The sequence below is a fragment of the Leuresthes tenuis genome, unplaced genomic scaffold (assembly GCF_036924035.1).
Source record: "Leuresthes tenuis unplaced genomic scaffold, fLeuTen1.0.hap1 SCAF_17, whole genome shotgun sequence".
Classification (NCBI taxonomy): domain Eukaryota; kingdom Metazoa; phylum Chordata; class Actinopteri; order Atheriniformes; family Atherinopsidae; genus Leuresthes; species Leuresthes tenuis.
In genome coordinates, this window is record NW_027325371.1 from 11993409 (window position 1) to 12008770 (window position 15362).

General features: G+C 41.1%; 1 protein-coding gene across 1 annotated transcript in view; it reads left to right on the top strand.

Annotated features, from left to right (window-relative positions):
• The window catches only part of rnf213a (ring finger protein 213a), a 34669-nt gene extending 19652 nt beyond the window's left edge, over nt 1–15017 (top strand). Inside the window, exons 32-67 of the mRNA XM_072368564.1 lie at nt 48–170; nt 280–335; nt 485–638; nt 730–871; nt 1856–2047; nt 2124–2254; nt 2337–2494; nt 2593–2799; nt 2963–3150; nt 3279–3399; nt 3524–3624; nt 3801–3983; nt 4154–4320; nt 4406–4508; nt 4601–4715; nt 4806–5013; nt 5132–5328; nt 5412–5534; nt 5646–5756; nt 6448–6690; nt 6781–6856; nt 6977–7011; nt 7113–7213; nt 7322–7478; nt 7615–7786; nt 8158–8252; nt 8356–8607; nt 8736–8868; nt 9180–9263; nt 9350–9530; nt 9734–9935; nt 10028–10105; nt 10221–10418; nt 10671–10760; nt 10906–11084; nt 11836–15017. Of these exons, the coding sequence (XP_072224665.1) occupies nt 48–170; nt 280–335; nt 485–638; nt 730–871; nt 1856–2047; nt 2124–2254; nt 2337–2494; nt 2593–2799; nt 2963–3150; nt 3279–3399; nt 3524–3624; nt 3801–3983; nt 4154–4320; nt 4406–4508; nt 4601–4715; nt 4806–5013; nt 5132–5328; nt 5412–5534; nt 5646–5756; nt 6448–6690; nt 6781–6856; nt 6977–7011; nt 7113–7213; nt 7322–7478; nt 7615–7786; nt 8158–8252; nt 8356–8607; nt 8736–8868; nt 9180–9263; nt 9350–9530; nt 9734–9935; nt 10028–10105; nt 10221–10418; nt 10671–10760; nt 10906–11084; nt 11836–11986 (5207 nt within the window). The 3' untranslated portion in view covers nt 11987–15017. The remainder of the gene's footprint in view (nt 1–47; nt 171–279; nt 336–484; nt 639–729; nt 872–1855; nt 2048–2123; nt 2255–2336; nt 2495–2592; nt 2800–2962; nt 3151–3278; nt 3400–3523; nt 3625–3800; nt 3984–4153; nt 4321–4405; nt 4509–4600; nt 4716–4805; nt 5014–5131; nt 5329–5411; nt 5535–5645; nt 5757–6447; nt 6691–6780; nt 6857–6976; nt 7012–7112; nt 7214–7321; nt 7479–7614; nt 7787–8157; nt 8253–8355; nt 8608–8735; nt 8869–9179; nt 9264–9349; nt 9531–9733; nt 9936–10027; nt 10106–10220; nt 10419–10670; nt 10761–10905; nt 11085–11835) is intronic.
• Nucleotides 15018–15362: the final 345 nt, after the last annotated feature.

A 15362-nucleotide genomic window follows, 5' to 3' on the forward strand; every position in this document is an offset into this window, starting at 1 on the left:
AATGTCTGAAGAATAGAGAATAACCCAAGATTCATCACTATTTACAGGCCCCTGGAGATCAGTCCATATTGATGATCTCAGACGCTCAAAAGACATTGTTTCAGACATCAAAACCTTACAAAACATGACAATCAGCGAAATGTTTGAAATGCAGATGATTCAGCCTGAAGGTAACCGATTGTTTGATAGAGTTATAGAGAACCATATTCTCTTCTTATTACGTTTCCTGCAAATTTCAATCTTTTGTGGAATTAAATTGCAAGTCACTTGTTTTTGCAGCCATGGAGGTGGAAAACATGTACACCGAGACTGAGCAAGAGGAGGTAAAAGGAAGTGTGAGTATTTTGTTCTTTTAAAATAATGCGAGAAAACAAATTCACCTGATAGAATTTCTACCTTTGCTTTTTGTTGTCTAACAACAATGTATCATTTTGCAATGGGTCTTCAAAAGTTGGATTTCGACATGTGTTTCTTTTCTGTGCAGGGCTCGGATAACGTTGTGGACACAACTGCGCTGCTGCGGAGCTGTGTGCAGAGTGCAGTCGGCATGCTGAGGGACCAAGTGGACAGTGGCTTCCGCAGTACTCGGAGAGTTGAGATCCTCCTCACACTCCTGAGTGACAGTGATGAAATGAAAGGTACAAACCGCGAGTGAATTTAGTCGATTGCTCTTTGGGTTGGTTGGTTACCGACGTTTCAGTGCTGATCACTGCATCTAACTTTGGTCAGGTGAATTTCTGCAAATGGTGAAGAAATATCTTCACTCTTTGTTGGCGACACATGATGGCAACGCGGTCTTATCTATCAAAAGCAACTGGGTCCTCAAGGAGGCCTCAAACATTGATGCCTTACAGGAAGGAGGCACCTTCAGGTGAGTGTATCGGTCTAGATGAGTAACTTTACATGTGTCGATGTAGTCTGAGTCAACCAGGTCCCGGTAGCTTATAGAAAGACTGGACTTTTTGTCTTGGTTTTTGAAGGCATTTCACTTCTCATCCTCAAAAGGTTTTGCAGTTCTAACTAAAACATATTCAATAATCGATAAAAGAAGTCCAGTAATTCTCTGTTTAATCATTTTTGATTATACATGGACAACAATCTTCCAATGAGACCTTACTCTGACCATGTTAATGACTTTTGCTGATCACATTAACCCAGAAAAATAAAAAATAATCCAATGAAGCTATGTGGACTTTTCCCTTTATAGTCACATTATGTAGACATATAAACACAGTGTTGCATTAGATGACAACTGGGAACTGTAAAGATGAAAGATAACTGATCAAGATAATGATTTTAGCTCTGATGAAACACTGCACAAAGAATTTTAAAATGAAGTTGAACTAGTTTCTTTCTAAAGTTCTGTGAACAGAACAATTGCTAATTAGAATTTGTTAAAGCCAAAACCAAAACAAAGGCATCTGTCTTTTTAAAACATGGCTCCCTGCTGAAAATGACATGATTCCAAGTGTTGACTTCCCATTACTGAGGTACACTGAATGAAGCAGCTCCCCTCTGTGCAAAAGAGGATGGCCTTAATAAAACATGAAGGGTTTGAATAAGTGCACTCTGCTCTGGGAACATAGACATGAAACGTTAATGGAACAATGCTCTGTGAAATGTAAATGACAGCATGACTGTTCCTCATGTTAGCATTGTAATTAGAATAAAATGACTTATTTAGAATAAGGCTAATAGTAGGTATATAATGTATGTTTTTATGTATATAAAAATAATCAGAGATATACTGTGCGAACCCTCAGGTTGCCTAATAAGTCATTTTTAAAATAGTTTTTTTGAGAACTGCTGTTAACCTCCTTTTATTTATTTATCTATTTTTTCGCATTCATGACAGGCACACCTTATGGAAGCGTGTTCAGGCTGTGGTTGTGCCATTATTAGCACATCTGATTTCAATCATTGACCGTGACCAAAACATGGACCTGCTGCTGGACACAAACTGCTCTGAATTTGTCAAGAGACTGTGGTTGGATATCTTTAGCAGTGATAAGCTGCTGGAAATCTCACACGTAAAGATGGACCGCAAGTAAGTCATGGCAATAGAGTCCTTTCAATTAAAGAAACCAAACTCCTGTAGGTAGTAACATTCAAACTATTCACAGCTCTGAGACAAGAACAATCCTCGTACAGAACTACATAAACCAAGACAGAAACATGAGTTGCAGCATGCCCTTCAGCTGGAGGATTAAAGATTATCTGGAGGATCTTCGGGTTCATTCACTGCAACATGAAGGTAATGGCATGTTATAGGGTCTTTTCTTCTATGCTGATATTGTGCATTTTTGGTATTTAAATTTGATTTATGTGTCTGTCAGGACAAACTCAAGAAACACTTGTTAAGTTCTTCTGGAAGACACCACTTGGGCGCTCCATATCAAAAGCAGATCCAGAGATGCAGATGGAGTTTTACCATCGCTACCTGCAGGATTTTATCTCCATGTCAATGAATGTCACTTGTCATGAAGATCTCAAGGTTGTTAGTCAAAAACACTTTAAGCCCTGACATTTTACACTGTATGTGTGTGAAGGTGTGCAGGCATATATATTAATGCACATTATCTGCTTTTCTAGCTCCTCTGTGGTGCCTTGAACTGTTGTGTCAGTGAGCTGCGACTGCAGCTAAATGACACAGAGGCAGTGATATCTCTTCCCTGGGTCCATGCTGCTTATCATAAGTTCAAAAATCGGTTGCAGAACCTCTCAAGAATGATGCGCATCGAACCCCAGGTGACAAGGGACCTCCTGGGCAATCCTCGTGCAAAAGAGGATGTTGAACTGGTGAGGCGCAATCGACTATTTATTTTATTTTTTTTATTTTTAGTCAGGCACGATAAGGAAACTTAATCAAAACTTGTGTTTGACTTAATGGTTTCTTCCGTTACTTGAGTTGCACTAATATGGGTCTGTAGTGTGTAGTGATTATATCCTGCCTGTTTCCAAGGTCCTCGACGTGTATGCTGCTTTTGCATGTTTGGAGCACCTGGAGCCCAGAGTTCTGGACACAGATGCTCAAAGACAAGCGTGGCTCAGGCAGGTGAAAAAACTCCAGGTTCCCATTGAGCTGATCTGCTCAGAAGACAGTTTGAGACATTATGGAGAGAGGAGCAAGATAATTGCCAGCAGAGTCCAGTAAGTCAAGCATAACTCAAAATATTTATATTATCTAAGGTCTGAGATTTTAGTTTGTCATTAGATGATTGCATGAGCTTTACAGCACATGTGCTTGAATTAACAATTTGCCGTTCCTCTGTTTTTAGATCTGGATGGAATCGTATATTTTCTCTCTCTCTGTTTGTTGAGCACATGTTGCTGGGAATCGAGGAGTTGGAGAAGAAGCTGTCACCTTTAGTTCTGGAGACTACACGAAGGCTTGGCCAGGTTTGCTTGAGCTTAAACTTTAACCATATTTTGATTTATTTTTTTAATTCTGTAAATTAGAAGCCACCTCCATGAGATTTCTACATTCTAAATGTAAGCTTATAACATGTCCTGTGCCATCAAGATACTGGAAAAAAATTCTGACCTCAAAACTCAGCAGCCATTTGAGGCAGTGATCAGTTTGCTGAAAACCTGCAAAGATGGAGCAGTGGAACGCATCTTCAGGTAACATTCAGCAAGATACTGTCTGTGTTGTATTTGGTACAGCCATGAAAAAAAGGTTTCAGATTTCAGGTCCTGTGTGGCATTTAAATTGTTTTTGCTTCAGTAAATGGTGCAGAATCCTTTTAATCTCAAAGTGAAACCTGGCTCGTCAGTTGATGGAGACTCTTTTTATCCAGGTTTGGGCGTACACTGTGTCCTGTGTGCATGGGAGACCCCAAAGATCCACTCTGCCTGCCTTGCGATCACATCTACTGTGTGGCCTGCATCAAACAGTGGTTGGGCCCAGGTCAAATGTACTGTCCTCTTTGTATGCAACCAGTTGACAATGAGTTTCCCATCGTTCCCTCAGATGATATAAGGTTAGTAATTTGATTTTGATTAGTTTTACATCTGATAATGGTATTTACCTCAGTTCAGAGTCTTTTCATGTGTTGGTATTAGTGCCAGAGGTTCTGGAAACTATCGTGCTGTGTGACTCCTGCCCGTGTTTCAATTCAACGGGCATCTTTGTTGCTCTTGTTTTGTGCAGGATTTTAGTCAACCAGCAAGCTCAGTTCAGGAAGCAGTGCAATGCATTCTTTATAGACCTGGTGTCTACCATGTGCTTCAAGGACAACTCTCCACCATGTGCAGCGGTCATTCTTCATTTGCTGTCTTTCCTCATGGTGGAGGCCAGTACTGTTCCCTTCATCAGAGGTTCTTCAATCTTCTCATCTTACATGCATCCATGTCTGTTGTGTATAAGTATATGTTTGGTCATCTCTGGGTATCCTTTTTCCAGGTAATCACCAAATGCTGACAAAAGTGCTCTCTCCATTTGATGACTCTGTGGATAAAAATCCAGTGGTTCGCTCAGTAGTGCTCAAACTGCTGCTGAAATACAGGTGACGTATATGATTACTGACAATATTACTGCTTATGCTTATAAAATTTTTGTTGGAATTTGTCATTTATAAATTTTTTGCTCCTTTTGAAGCTTTGAAAACGTCAAAGAATATCTGCAGCAGCATCTGACGGCCGTTGAGCAGAGCAACCTCTTGGATGAGACCGACAAATCGGAGCTCTCCTGCTTGTACATTAACTGTCTTGAGGTATGTGTGGTTTTCGAAAGCTGCAGTTGGATTGCAGTAAGTCACACCGAAACACCTTGTCTTTAATGATTTTACTGTCATTTCGTCTAGGATTCCATGTTTGAGAGGTTACAGTTCAGGTCCAATGCAGATAAGCAGACCTATTTGCAAGATGAAAGTGCCTTCCTGACCGACTTCCTGCAGTTGCTTGGTCAGTCTGCTGAAAATGCTACTGTGGAGTACCTGCAGCAGTTGGCCAGAGTGCGTATGGATCTGGATATGACTGCAAGCTTGATTGTGGAAAAACTGCGAGCCAAAGGTGTGTGACTTAATCACTGCAGTTTCTCACAGACTCTTACTTTCACTTTTTTTCCCTTTCAGAATGTGTTTGTTTTACCAAAAAGTAGTTTCTCATTCTCTTGTCAACCTTTAACTAGGGTCCCAGGAATGTGGTCAAGGTGGAACCACAGCCTTCCTGCAGAGTGTAGTGAACCTGTGCAGGCGGAGTGGGAACAACTGGTATCGTGTGTATTTGATCCGTAAGATTTGCAGCCAACATGGTGTGGAGTTTGTCCAGAAACTCCTCAAAATGGATCAAATGCATTGGGTCTTCCCTGAGGAAGTTCTTCAACAGGTGCAGTTATCCACTCTGTGATTTTCGAGGTTGTTCTATTTTAAATGCGGTGCTAACTAAACGCTGTGGTCCACTGCATCCAGAGTAAAGAGGACACCCCCTTAGACCAGTATCTTGTGCATGGAGAAGATTACAAGACTATCCGAGAGGCTGTTGCAAAGGCAGTTATGGAAGGGAAAGCGGACGGACTGGATGACGCTTGTGAGGTAACTTTGTACCTTTGTTCGGTTGGTAACTCAGCATCAGGTCAAAACTCTGCATTTGCAGGCTTGTTTATATAATAAATATTCATGGGGCTTTTTTGTTTTTCTTCATAGGGGTGCAAATGCCTACCGCAGCGGAAAACAGTGTATCTTCTGCTGGCGCTGTACAGAGAAGTCACCACCCTTTACAAGCAAGCCAACGCTAACTTCCATCCCAAGCCTGAGGTAGCTCCTTAAATTAACCAGTCAAGACCTGTCACGCACAAATATACTAGTTCTCATGTCTAATGGGTCCTTTGGGTTGAAAGACATTATGAGCAGCCCATAAGAAGCAACTCATTTTACTGTCATTGTTTGGTCATTCAAGTTGGTCTTTTTGAATGAACTTTAAAGTTCCCATGAAATCCATAAAATTGTTTCCATCTATGTCTTGTGACAAAAAAAGTAGTTTTGTAGATAGATTTTATAGTCATTTAAAGTTTGTGGTTTCATGGAAAAAAAGTGAAATAGTTGATTGCTTGAATTTTTCAGTATGTTGTTGAGATCGAGCGGTGGGCAGTGCATGACCACACAATCAAATAGCATTTTGCTAACCGTGTCATGGGGCCATTAATAACCTTATATGAATTAACTCTGCATGTGCTTTTTGAGAGTAGCGAGCTACATTATGTTAGTATTCTCTACGGGAACCTTTTCTGGTTTACTATCTCACAACCAGTAGTCAATTATACTAAGAAGTCAAAACGGAATTAACCAACGAAAAAACTGATTGTAAATTTTCTACGTTGGAAACTTAACTAACTTAGCTAATTTATTCGAAGTTACACACCCACATGTGCTTCCTAAGCTGAAGAAATTGTTGTTCCTTTCTTTTTATACAATAGTTGCATATTTGTTTGTACATTTCTACCAACAGCAACTGGAATCCCTGGCGACTTACATCCAGACATCCAAAGCTCTTGGCAGCCCAGAGGCAAAGGCCTTTGCCCAGGCTCTGGTGACCAATCAATTAGGGCCTTTGTCTGTTCATCCAAGGGTTTCAGGGGTTCATAGTTTGTCAGTGGAAATAACTATTCACTTGGCTGTGGTCTTGCTCTGTGCAAACCAGGAGATCCTGGCTCCCCTGCGGCAACTAGCAATGGCACCTGCCAACATGCAGGTAAAGATAATAGCTGCTGTAAGTAATAATAACTACCCCTCTTTTTCTTTTAGATGAATTTAATCCTGTTTTTTAATTCTCTTGGTACAGGCAGCTTTCTTGCCCACCATGCCAGAGGACATGGTAGCTGTGGCTCAACAAGCTCTGGGTCATTTGCAGTGGTACAGTAAGTAATAACAAAGGAACTATCCTTTCCTATATCCTATTTGATGTGTGTCAGTTTAAGAGGTCATACAGCCATGCTAAGCAATTTTACAGTAATATTTTCCATGTACTCTTTCCACAGGATGTCCTAATGGTCATCCCTGCACCATTGGCGAGGTATATTCTGATCTGATTCTTAACAAGACTGTAATTTTTTTTTTCTTGTATTCTTTTCAGTATTTTGAATCTTTTTCTGTTTCCAATTTCTGTTTCTCCAGTGTGGCCAGCCAATGGAAACAAGTCGTTGTGTAGACTGTGGCGCTGTGATCGGAGGAAATAACCACATGCCTGTGCAGGGATTTCAGGTTCTTGGTTTGCAGTAAGTGATCTACAAAAATTGGACAAAAATACGTAAAGCAAAATAAAAAATTACTGTGAATTGATTTGCATATTGTCTTTAATTCCGTCTTCCATTTTCGTCTGCCAGGGGAGACCGCACTCGGACAGGCCACATCCTTGGTGACCCTACACGCAGGGACAATCCAGACATGATGGACACAAAGAGCATGTCCCCTGTTCCCTTCACCATTGTCCGGATGCTCACTCACATGGCAATGCTGCTCGGTGCCTGCAGCGACATACAGGTAGCTCTGACTTAAAGGTGCTGCTTTTAACAACAAAACATAATGTAATAGCCCAAGTAATGTGATTGAGTCTAAGTCTGATAACAAAAATATGGTTGTCTGGTCAGTCATCGTCTGTTTTTCTTTTTCTTTTTAGTCCATTTCTGCAATCGTCAAACCTCCGGTTACTGACCCGGGACCATTTCTCCTTGCACATCTGGGAAAAGATGTGCGACATCTGATCAGGTCTCTGGGTAAAGGGACCGATGACACGATCAGCACAGTTCACCTTCTCATCAGCAGCCTCCTGGAAACCCACCAACAGAAATGTAAGAAACAGCTCATTTAATCCTACATTTCCCTAAAAGCCATTCCACATTTATTATGTGCTTGGGAGTATTTAGAAAGACACAATGACAACAACACTTATTATCTAACTCTTAATAGAAGTTCACTGTAGTGTTCTTATGTGGTATCTTGTTCCTTCTGCTTCATTATTATCCTCCAATGAGGCACATGTGTGTTGTCCAGGAGAATTACACAATAGAAAACAGAGAGTGACCTCTAGTGGCCAGGAATTATCCCTAGCCATTTTGTAATTTATATGTAACTTTAGACATTTGAATTTCTTGCTCAAATAATGGATCAAAACTACATTATATTGATAAAACTGTTTTAATTATGTGGACTTGTTCTTCAGGGCATGTTCCTTATGACAATCTGCTCTCCACCAAAGAGGCTAGAAATGGATGGGAGACTGAAATGAGTAACGCTATCATTACACCTCAGCTGAAGGTAATGAATGGATTAAAGCACCTAGTATAATTCTTTAGAATTGATTCTGTCTCACATGTTCTAAAAGATCTTCGTGCGACATGTGTTCTTTTTTCTTCCACAGCACTTGGATAGACGGCTAAAGGAAGTGAACACGTTCATCCGGGCTGACTCTCGCATCTCTGCCAGTCCAGTCATGAAGCTCGTGTTTGGCGATCCTCTGCTCTTCTTGTCCTCCCTTCCGACAAATTCTCTGATCCACTGTTCTGCTGTGTGGAGCTGCAGGGAGAAAGTGTCTCTGCTGAGCCTCGCCCACATCGTAGAGCAGAATGATGGCAAAGACACAGTCCCAGTGCTGTGGAGATTTCTGCATCGGGTAAGAAAACAGCATCCAAACAGTTTACTTCTACACAATTACTCGTTCAATATCAGCATTATGGTCCAGCTTTAATCTTTTCAGGGGCAATATAGTAGAGTTTCTGTGATTTCTTTTTTCTTTCATAGGAAGCGGAGGTCCAACTGGTGAAGCACCTTCCTGACATCCTCACACTCCAGAGGGATCTGATTAAGAAGTTCCAGAACATTGCTGAGCTGACTTGCGACACCATTGCTGATTTTCTTCACAGTCACAAAGCAGGTACTGACACTTCATACACCACTGGATCTTAGCCTTTTCAACTGAATGACTCACATACACAAGGGATGCAAAGTTCCACGAAACTCATTATTGCTCACTCAGAAATGTCATAGTAAAACAGCTGGCAGCATGGCGTTTATATCCACCTGACAAGGGAAAATCCATGACAGCCTCTGATGGTAACAGATATTTCTGAATAGGCTTTGTTCAGCCAGTTCAATATGCTTCGTCTCTTTTTTCTGGTTGACATCTGCACGCTTACAAAAAGGAAGAGTTTTTCGAAAAGTTTTATGCCCTTTATTTTTGTACAGTTTCACTGAAAGGCTGGTATGAGAAGTACATCAGAATCTTCTTGACAACCTGGAATCAGCTCAGAGTGTGTCTGGCAACCAACGGTAAACGCAAACACCAACAGTCAACACGCTCTGTTACCACAACCTGTCCTACTTCATCGTCTCACATGAACTAAAATGTCATTTAGGTGAAATTAAGATCCCAGCTGAATTCTGCCAAAAGGACCTGGACCTCAGCAGCGACTTCAAGGTTCTGATACCACGGCGACAAGGCGCAGGCCTGTGCTCTACGGCCCTTGTCAGCTACCTAATTGCTCTGCACAATGACCTTGTCTACTGTGTAGATAAGCACACTGGAGAGGAGACCAGGTGGGGGCGCTCATGTCACATTGTTCTCACTTGCAATCGTTTGGCTGTAAGAGAACGGAGTGGGAATCTCCCCTGCAAATGCACACTATATGTTTTAAAGATGATGAGACAATAAGAGAATCGAATGTAAAGGAGACAGAAAATAGCTTATTAACAGCACCGCTCCATCTCTGAACTGATTTTTCCATTTATCCACGTCGCAGCTACAAAGTGAGTCCTGCAGATCTCACAGACCTGCATGTGATTCGCTATGAGCTGGAGAGGGATGTGATGCCCCTGGTTCTGTCCAGTACCCAGTACAGCATCGAGAGGGGCCAGGAGACCGTTCACGAGTACGATTTGCCAAAGATCCAGCAGCAGATCATCTCCCGCTTCCTGCTGGGCAAACCTCTCATCACTCTCGATGTAAGGAAATGAAAAGCAGAATCACTGCATGTGAAAAATATGGAGCAAAATCATTAAGACTTTTCCCCTTCATCTGTGACCTTTTATCACAGGGCATTCCAACACTAGTGAACAGACATGACCGTAACTATGAGATTATCTTCAAGGATGTAAAAGCCAAAGTCAAACAAGTAAGCTGTGATTTTACGGTCGTTTCTCTACCACCGTCGTTATTTATTTGTCACACATATGCTGCAAAGGCAGCCCCTCCTGAGTGACTGAGATGTGTGTCTGTGTTTCAAACAGGAGCCTCTTCAGACTCTCACCCTCTTTTCTGTGGCCGGAGAGCTGCACTCATACAGCGAGGTGTGTGAAGCCCTGTCCACGCTGGAAGTGGCCCTCGGCTTCCTTGCCATGACTGGGGGAGAGCCTCATATGCAGCTGTCCTGCTACCTGGAGGAGGTGCTGCAGATGGGAAACCAGATGGCTCAGCATATCCTCAAGGTCGGCATATCTGAGACGCTAGATATGTTATCGTGCTACATGTTCTCTCTCATCCACAGAACAAGTTGTCTAGACAGATTAAATTGTACATGAAAATAGTTCAAATCTGCCTCTGTATAAAAGTTAATTTTTTAGTTATCTGACTGCAAATGCTACTCTATTTGATTTAAGTGAACAGGTACTTATTTGGTCTGTTTTGTTTATGTGCGTTGCATGCAATTAAGTTGAATGGTCTCCTTGTTTTGCCTGCAGGCCTTGAGCATGTGTTGTCTAAAGCATTGTGTGGCTCTATGGCAGCTGTTGGCCTCACTCAAATCAGAAAATATGCTGCGGCTCAAGAGAGTAAGTGACTTTGTTCTACCTGCATACAGATACAAAGGTAGAAATTGCATCATCATTGTTGTTTGTAGTAGCGGTGATGTATGGTGCTATAGAATCCGTAAACGCTATTCTTGGGCTTATTCCATGCTTTTTCCGTGTTCGTTAGGATCCGTTTGTGGGAGTTTCAGAGAAGTACAAAGAGGCCCTGAGAGAGGATGAGCACAGGCTGCTGACTGCTTTCTTCTCTAAGAGCAGCGCTGATACTTTCCTGCTGGAGATGCACGAGTTCCTGGTGCTGGTCCTCAAAAAGTCCAACGCTCCTGATACCTACAGGCCTGACTGGGGGTAAACATAGTTACCATATTGTAATTTTTGTTGCTCATTGGATGTTGAGATCTATATCTTAAATGATGAAATTGAATTTATTCTTAGGTTGTACAAAATAGGAAACTACAGCCTCTCAGGCTACATGATTTTTACCCCGTTTGCTGCTGGGTCCTTTCTTATTTTACACTGCATTACATATTACCGCACAGCAAGCTATTTGCCTGCTTGGGTGGAAACATGTTCCCAAGATTAAGCTGCCATATGATTTAGACAATTCAGTCATTTAACAAAACCAGCTTTTTAAAAAAATTTTGCCTGGCTCCGTCACAGGAAATAATGGATTTCTGAGCACAGTGGTAACATAGTTGTGCAGCATGTAAAAGTGCCACAAGGAGGCGATAGGTAAGCCTTTGTTGTGTCATAGGCTTTCACGATAAAAGGATGGTCACAAAGATTGAATGGTTGGTGTATGCATACGCTGGATTTTTTTTCAGCTGCACCTTTAACCTACGTTTGTGGCATTTATTGAACTTGAAGGTAGTTTCTGTCCGTGTGGTTCGCTAATAATGTCAGTCGCATACACAAATGTTATCATCTGCACTTATTTCTTATGTGATTTTGCTTGAGAACTGAGAGTTTTTATCCCTTAGCAGTAGAAACGCTGCACCTGTGCTGATTAGGTGCAGGTCAAAAAGCTTAAATGAATCTATCGTTACTGTTTGCATTAAAGGCCAGATCTGATTTCAAGTGCTTTGTTTGTTTCTTAAAGCTTGAAAGACACGCTGGTGTCTTACATGGAGCGCAAAGACTTGGACATTCCCCCCGATGTGGAGGAGCTATTCCCGGAGGAGATTTGCCTGTCACATTATGTCGAAGCCTGGAAGTTCATTGTTACCTTCAAGCAGGAGCGTGGTCAGTGACAATGACCATCGGGAGGAGGGGGGTGGGGCTCTTTTGTTTGCCCTCTTTATTTGATATCATTGAATCCCTCAGATCAAGTTTACATCTTGAAGTGACAGTATTGACAGATCATGTATTTGCTTATATTTATTCATAGCAGATGTGCCTTTTTTTCAGAACACTGATGTGTGCCTCTGGAAAGGTAACGTGTGCAGTTTATGTACATACATGAAGACGTGAACTTAGGGGATTTATTTTGTTTTGTATAACTTTCTGTAAGACTCAACATGTAGTAAGTTTGTAGGCAGTTGAAGTCTTTTTGCTGTGAGTTTAAAATAAATCTATTTTCACTCAGGTACAAAATGTGGGTTAAATCTGGAGACTTTCAGGAATCATGTGTCCCTAAACAGTTTTGGTCTTTAAATCCATTTTTTTATTATTATTATTATCACTGTTTAGCTTTCTTATGCTGTCATTCCTTATGTAATTGATGTACCTTTATTCTAGTTTTTAATTTGATGTCCCACAATCCAACTTTTTTCCATTTCATTTTCTTCAACTTTTCTTTTCTGTTGATATTTACTGAATAGAAATGAATCATTTCATAGAACCAGTTAGGGATTGTTGAACCTGTACTTGGTAATGCTTTCAATAAAACATATGTACCACTTCGATCAGTCTCCTAGTAGAACAGGGATGTGTGACATTCAGGCTTTGGTGCTTACAGCACAATGTTTAAGTGTACTGTACATTTAGGCAGGAATGTCCTGTAACATGAATAATCCACTAATATTACACAACAGATTTCACTGGAACAACCATTTATCAAAGAAATCTGTTCACACAGTGAGGTATAATCTAAAACTCTACTTGCTTCCTGTTATTGATGTATAGTTTTCAACAGCTTCAGTGCTATTGGGTAAGCTCATTACTCCCTTTGTACATATTGCATCACTGCCAAAATTCAGCACAGGCTAGATATGATGCAGTGCTCAGGAAATGTCTGCCTGCCAAAGGTTTTGTGACTTTTTGACCCACTGTTGGTGGGAGCTCAATGTGTTTCTGATCAGGCTGATGGAAATGATAAAGACAAGACAGCCTCAAGATTGTCGCTGGACGGCTTCTTGATTCAATTTCCTCTATGCCAAAGTAGTGTTTAGCATAACAATGACAAATGGAAGGCTTTGCCTGTAAACGTAAACCATATCAGTGACCACCCTCTGGGAGTCTGAAGTAAAAGTTATCTACAAGAACTGGCATTTTAGGTTTTTGCCATTGTATTTCAAATGGTCTTTACATGCTCTTTGTTTAATCTTCGGCCAAAACAATTGTTTGTTAGACCATAGTAACAGAGTGCACAGTCTTATTTTAAGTTGACAGCCACAGCTTTAATCCAGCTGATTTTACCAGGAATGGGTGATGCTATCTAGTTGTGTCTTCCATGCTCATTAGTAAAGAAGAACTGTACACAGGGTCAATAAACACTCCCACAAATGGGTCAGAGGCATGATTTGCACATGCTTGCAGAACAAGCTTCATTGAGCAAGTTCAATCTGTTCACTTCCACTTCTGTAGGCTTCAAAGCCACCATCCTAGCTGTACAAAGGGACATAGAAAAAGAGATGATTTTTTTTCCCCCCTGTTTCTCAATGAGCAGGAATTCGGGACACAATTACTTTGCATCATGGTTCACAGTTTACAATGAAAGTTGATGCGAATTTTGGATCAGGGCATGACATTTTTATGGGGAAATGATTGTGGTTAACAAAGCTGGATAACATGCTGGAGAGTTTGAGTGCCATGTTGGGGTGCTTTCAGAGCTGTCAGTGCACTGTTGATGATAGAAATGATAATCTAGCATTTTTTGACAATCGATCTAAAAAAAACATGGACTACACTGGTACATTTTGTCTCCAGATCTAGCAAAACTGGGTCAAGAGCGGTCCATTTGAAAGAATCAAAAACATTACTTGATCAGCAGTAACTGAAGACTGTACGTGAAATTTGACCCACCTATTTAGTGATAATTTTGGTTTTGTTTCAGAGCGCAACAAAACCTCATGCATGACTAGGTTTCATTTCCTCACATGTAATCCCACATTCTTTCTCCATGTGGTTGCCCTGCTGTGAAGTGCTGTGTAAAGTTAACGTCACAAAATAACACAGAAAAATGAAGAAAAGTTCAATTTAGCTCATGGTCGGAATCAGTTTTCCCCAGTCATATTTGTCCTGAGTTTATCTTGTGCATCTGTTAACCCCTCTGAGATTCTTTAATGTGAGGTTTGGCTTTGAATCTCTGCTGTGCCTTGAGCCATGGAGGAGCTTCAAACTTAACCCTTTCCAAAACAACCTCAGATATTCATCGAGTTTACACCTTGGGGATCCGATATCAGTCACAGGCTTTGACGCCAGGCAGGCGCTCGTAGCCAAAAGGGAATAAATATTTTAATGACTGTGGTATGAAATCAGTACCCTGAAATACCCCGGAGACCTCAGCAAGCACACCAAATGGCTACTGTATTTTCTATGGGGCTTTATGCTTTACTGGCGGTCTGGGGCAATGTTTTCTTTAAATTAGCCCTTTAGGGTGCTGCTGTTATTGCATTATTATCAAATTAGTGTATTTTAATTACTACGTCATATGAAATGTATGTGCCAGTAGGTCACGATAGGGTGAGAGCGCAGAGGCCGTGTCCAATCTCTCAAGTTGCCCAGCCTGCTGTGCAATGCAGAGAAGAACAGAGAGGAAGAAAAACTCTGTGAGCACATCTGTGAATTATATTAGTTAATTGTGTGCACTTCTCCTTGCACTCAACACTTGAGTTGTCCTCCAAGCAGAAGGAAGAAATTAAGAATACTGCTGCCATGTTGTTCTATTAAATATGTGAAGAGAAAATACAATTACTAGTTAAGTGGGAACATACCACATGGGATTATGAGAAGCATAGCATTTTGAGATTTTTTTTTGTTTTATTGCATTTGCATGGACACATTTCCCAGCAAGTACATGCAAACTGATTAGCATTAGGATTTTGTTCCTCTTAAAATGTGCGTGCATGTGAAATGAAAAGAACAAAGCAGCATACGACTTCTGGTGATTTTTCTGCAGCTTTGCTGTTCGTTCTAACTGCTTACTGGTAAAAGTGAAATTGAGAACTTTCCTTCATTGAAAATGTCTGCTTTTGCACATTTCCAAGTCCCCTGCTGAACTCACATCGGAGTGAGAAATCTTTACTTCACCTGCTGCATTACTCCAGCCTGCATTTCAATACTAACTGTCTGTTACAGCCAAACAGCTCTGCCTTTGCGCTCCATAACAATAATACCACATATTGAATCAAGTTGTTATTGTAAGATGAGAGGCTGTTTGAGAAGCCAAGAAATGCATCTACCATT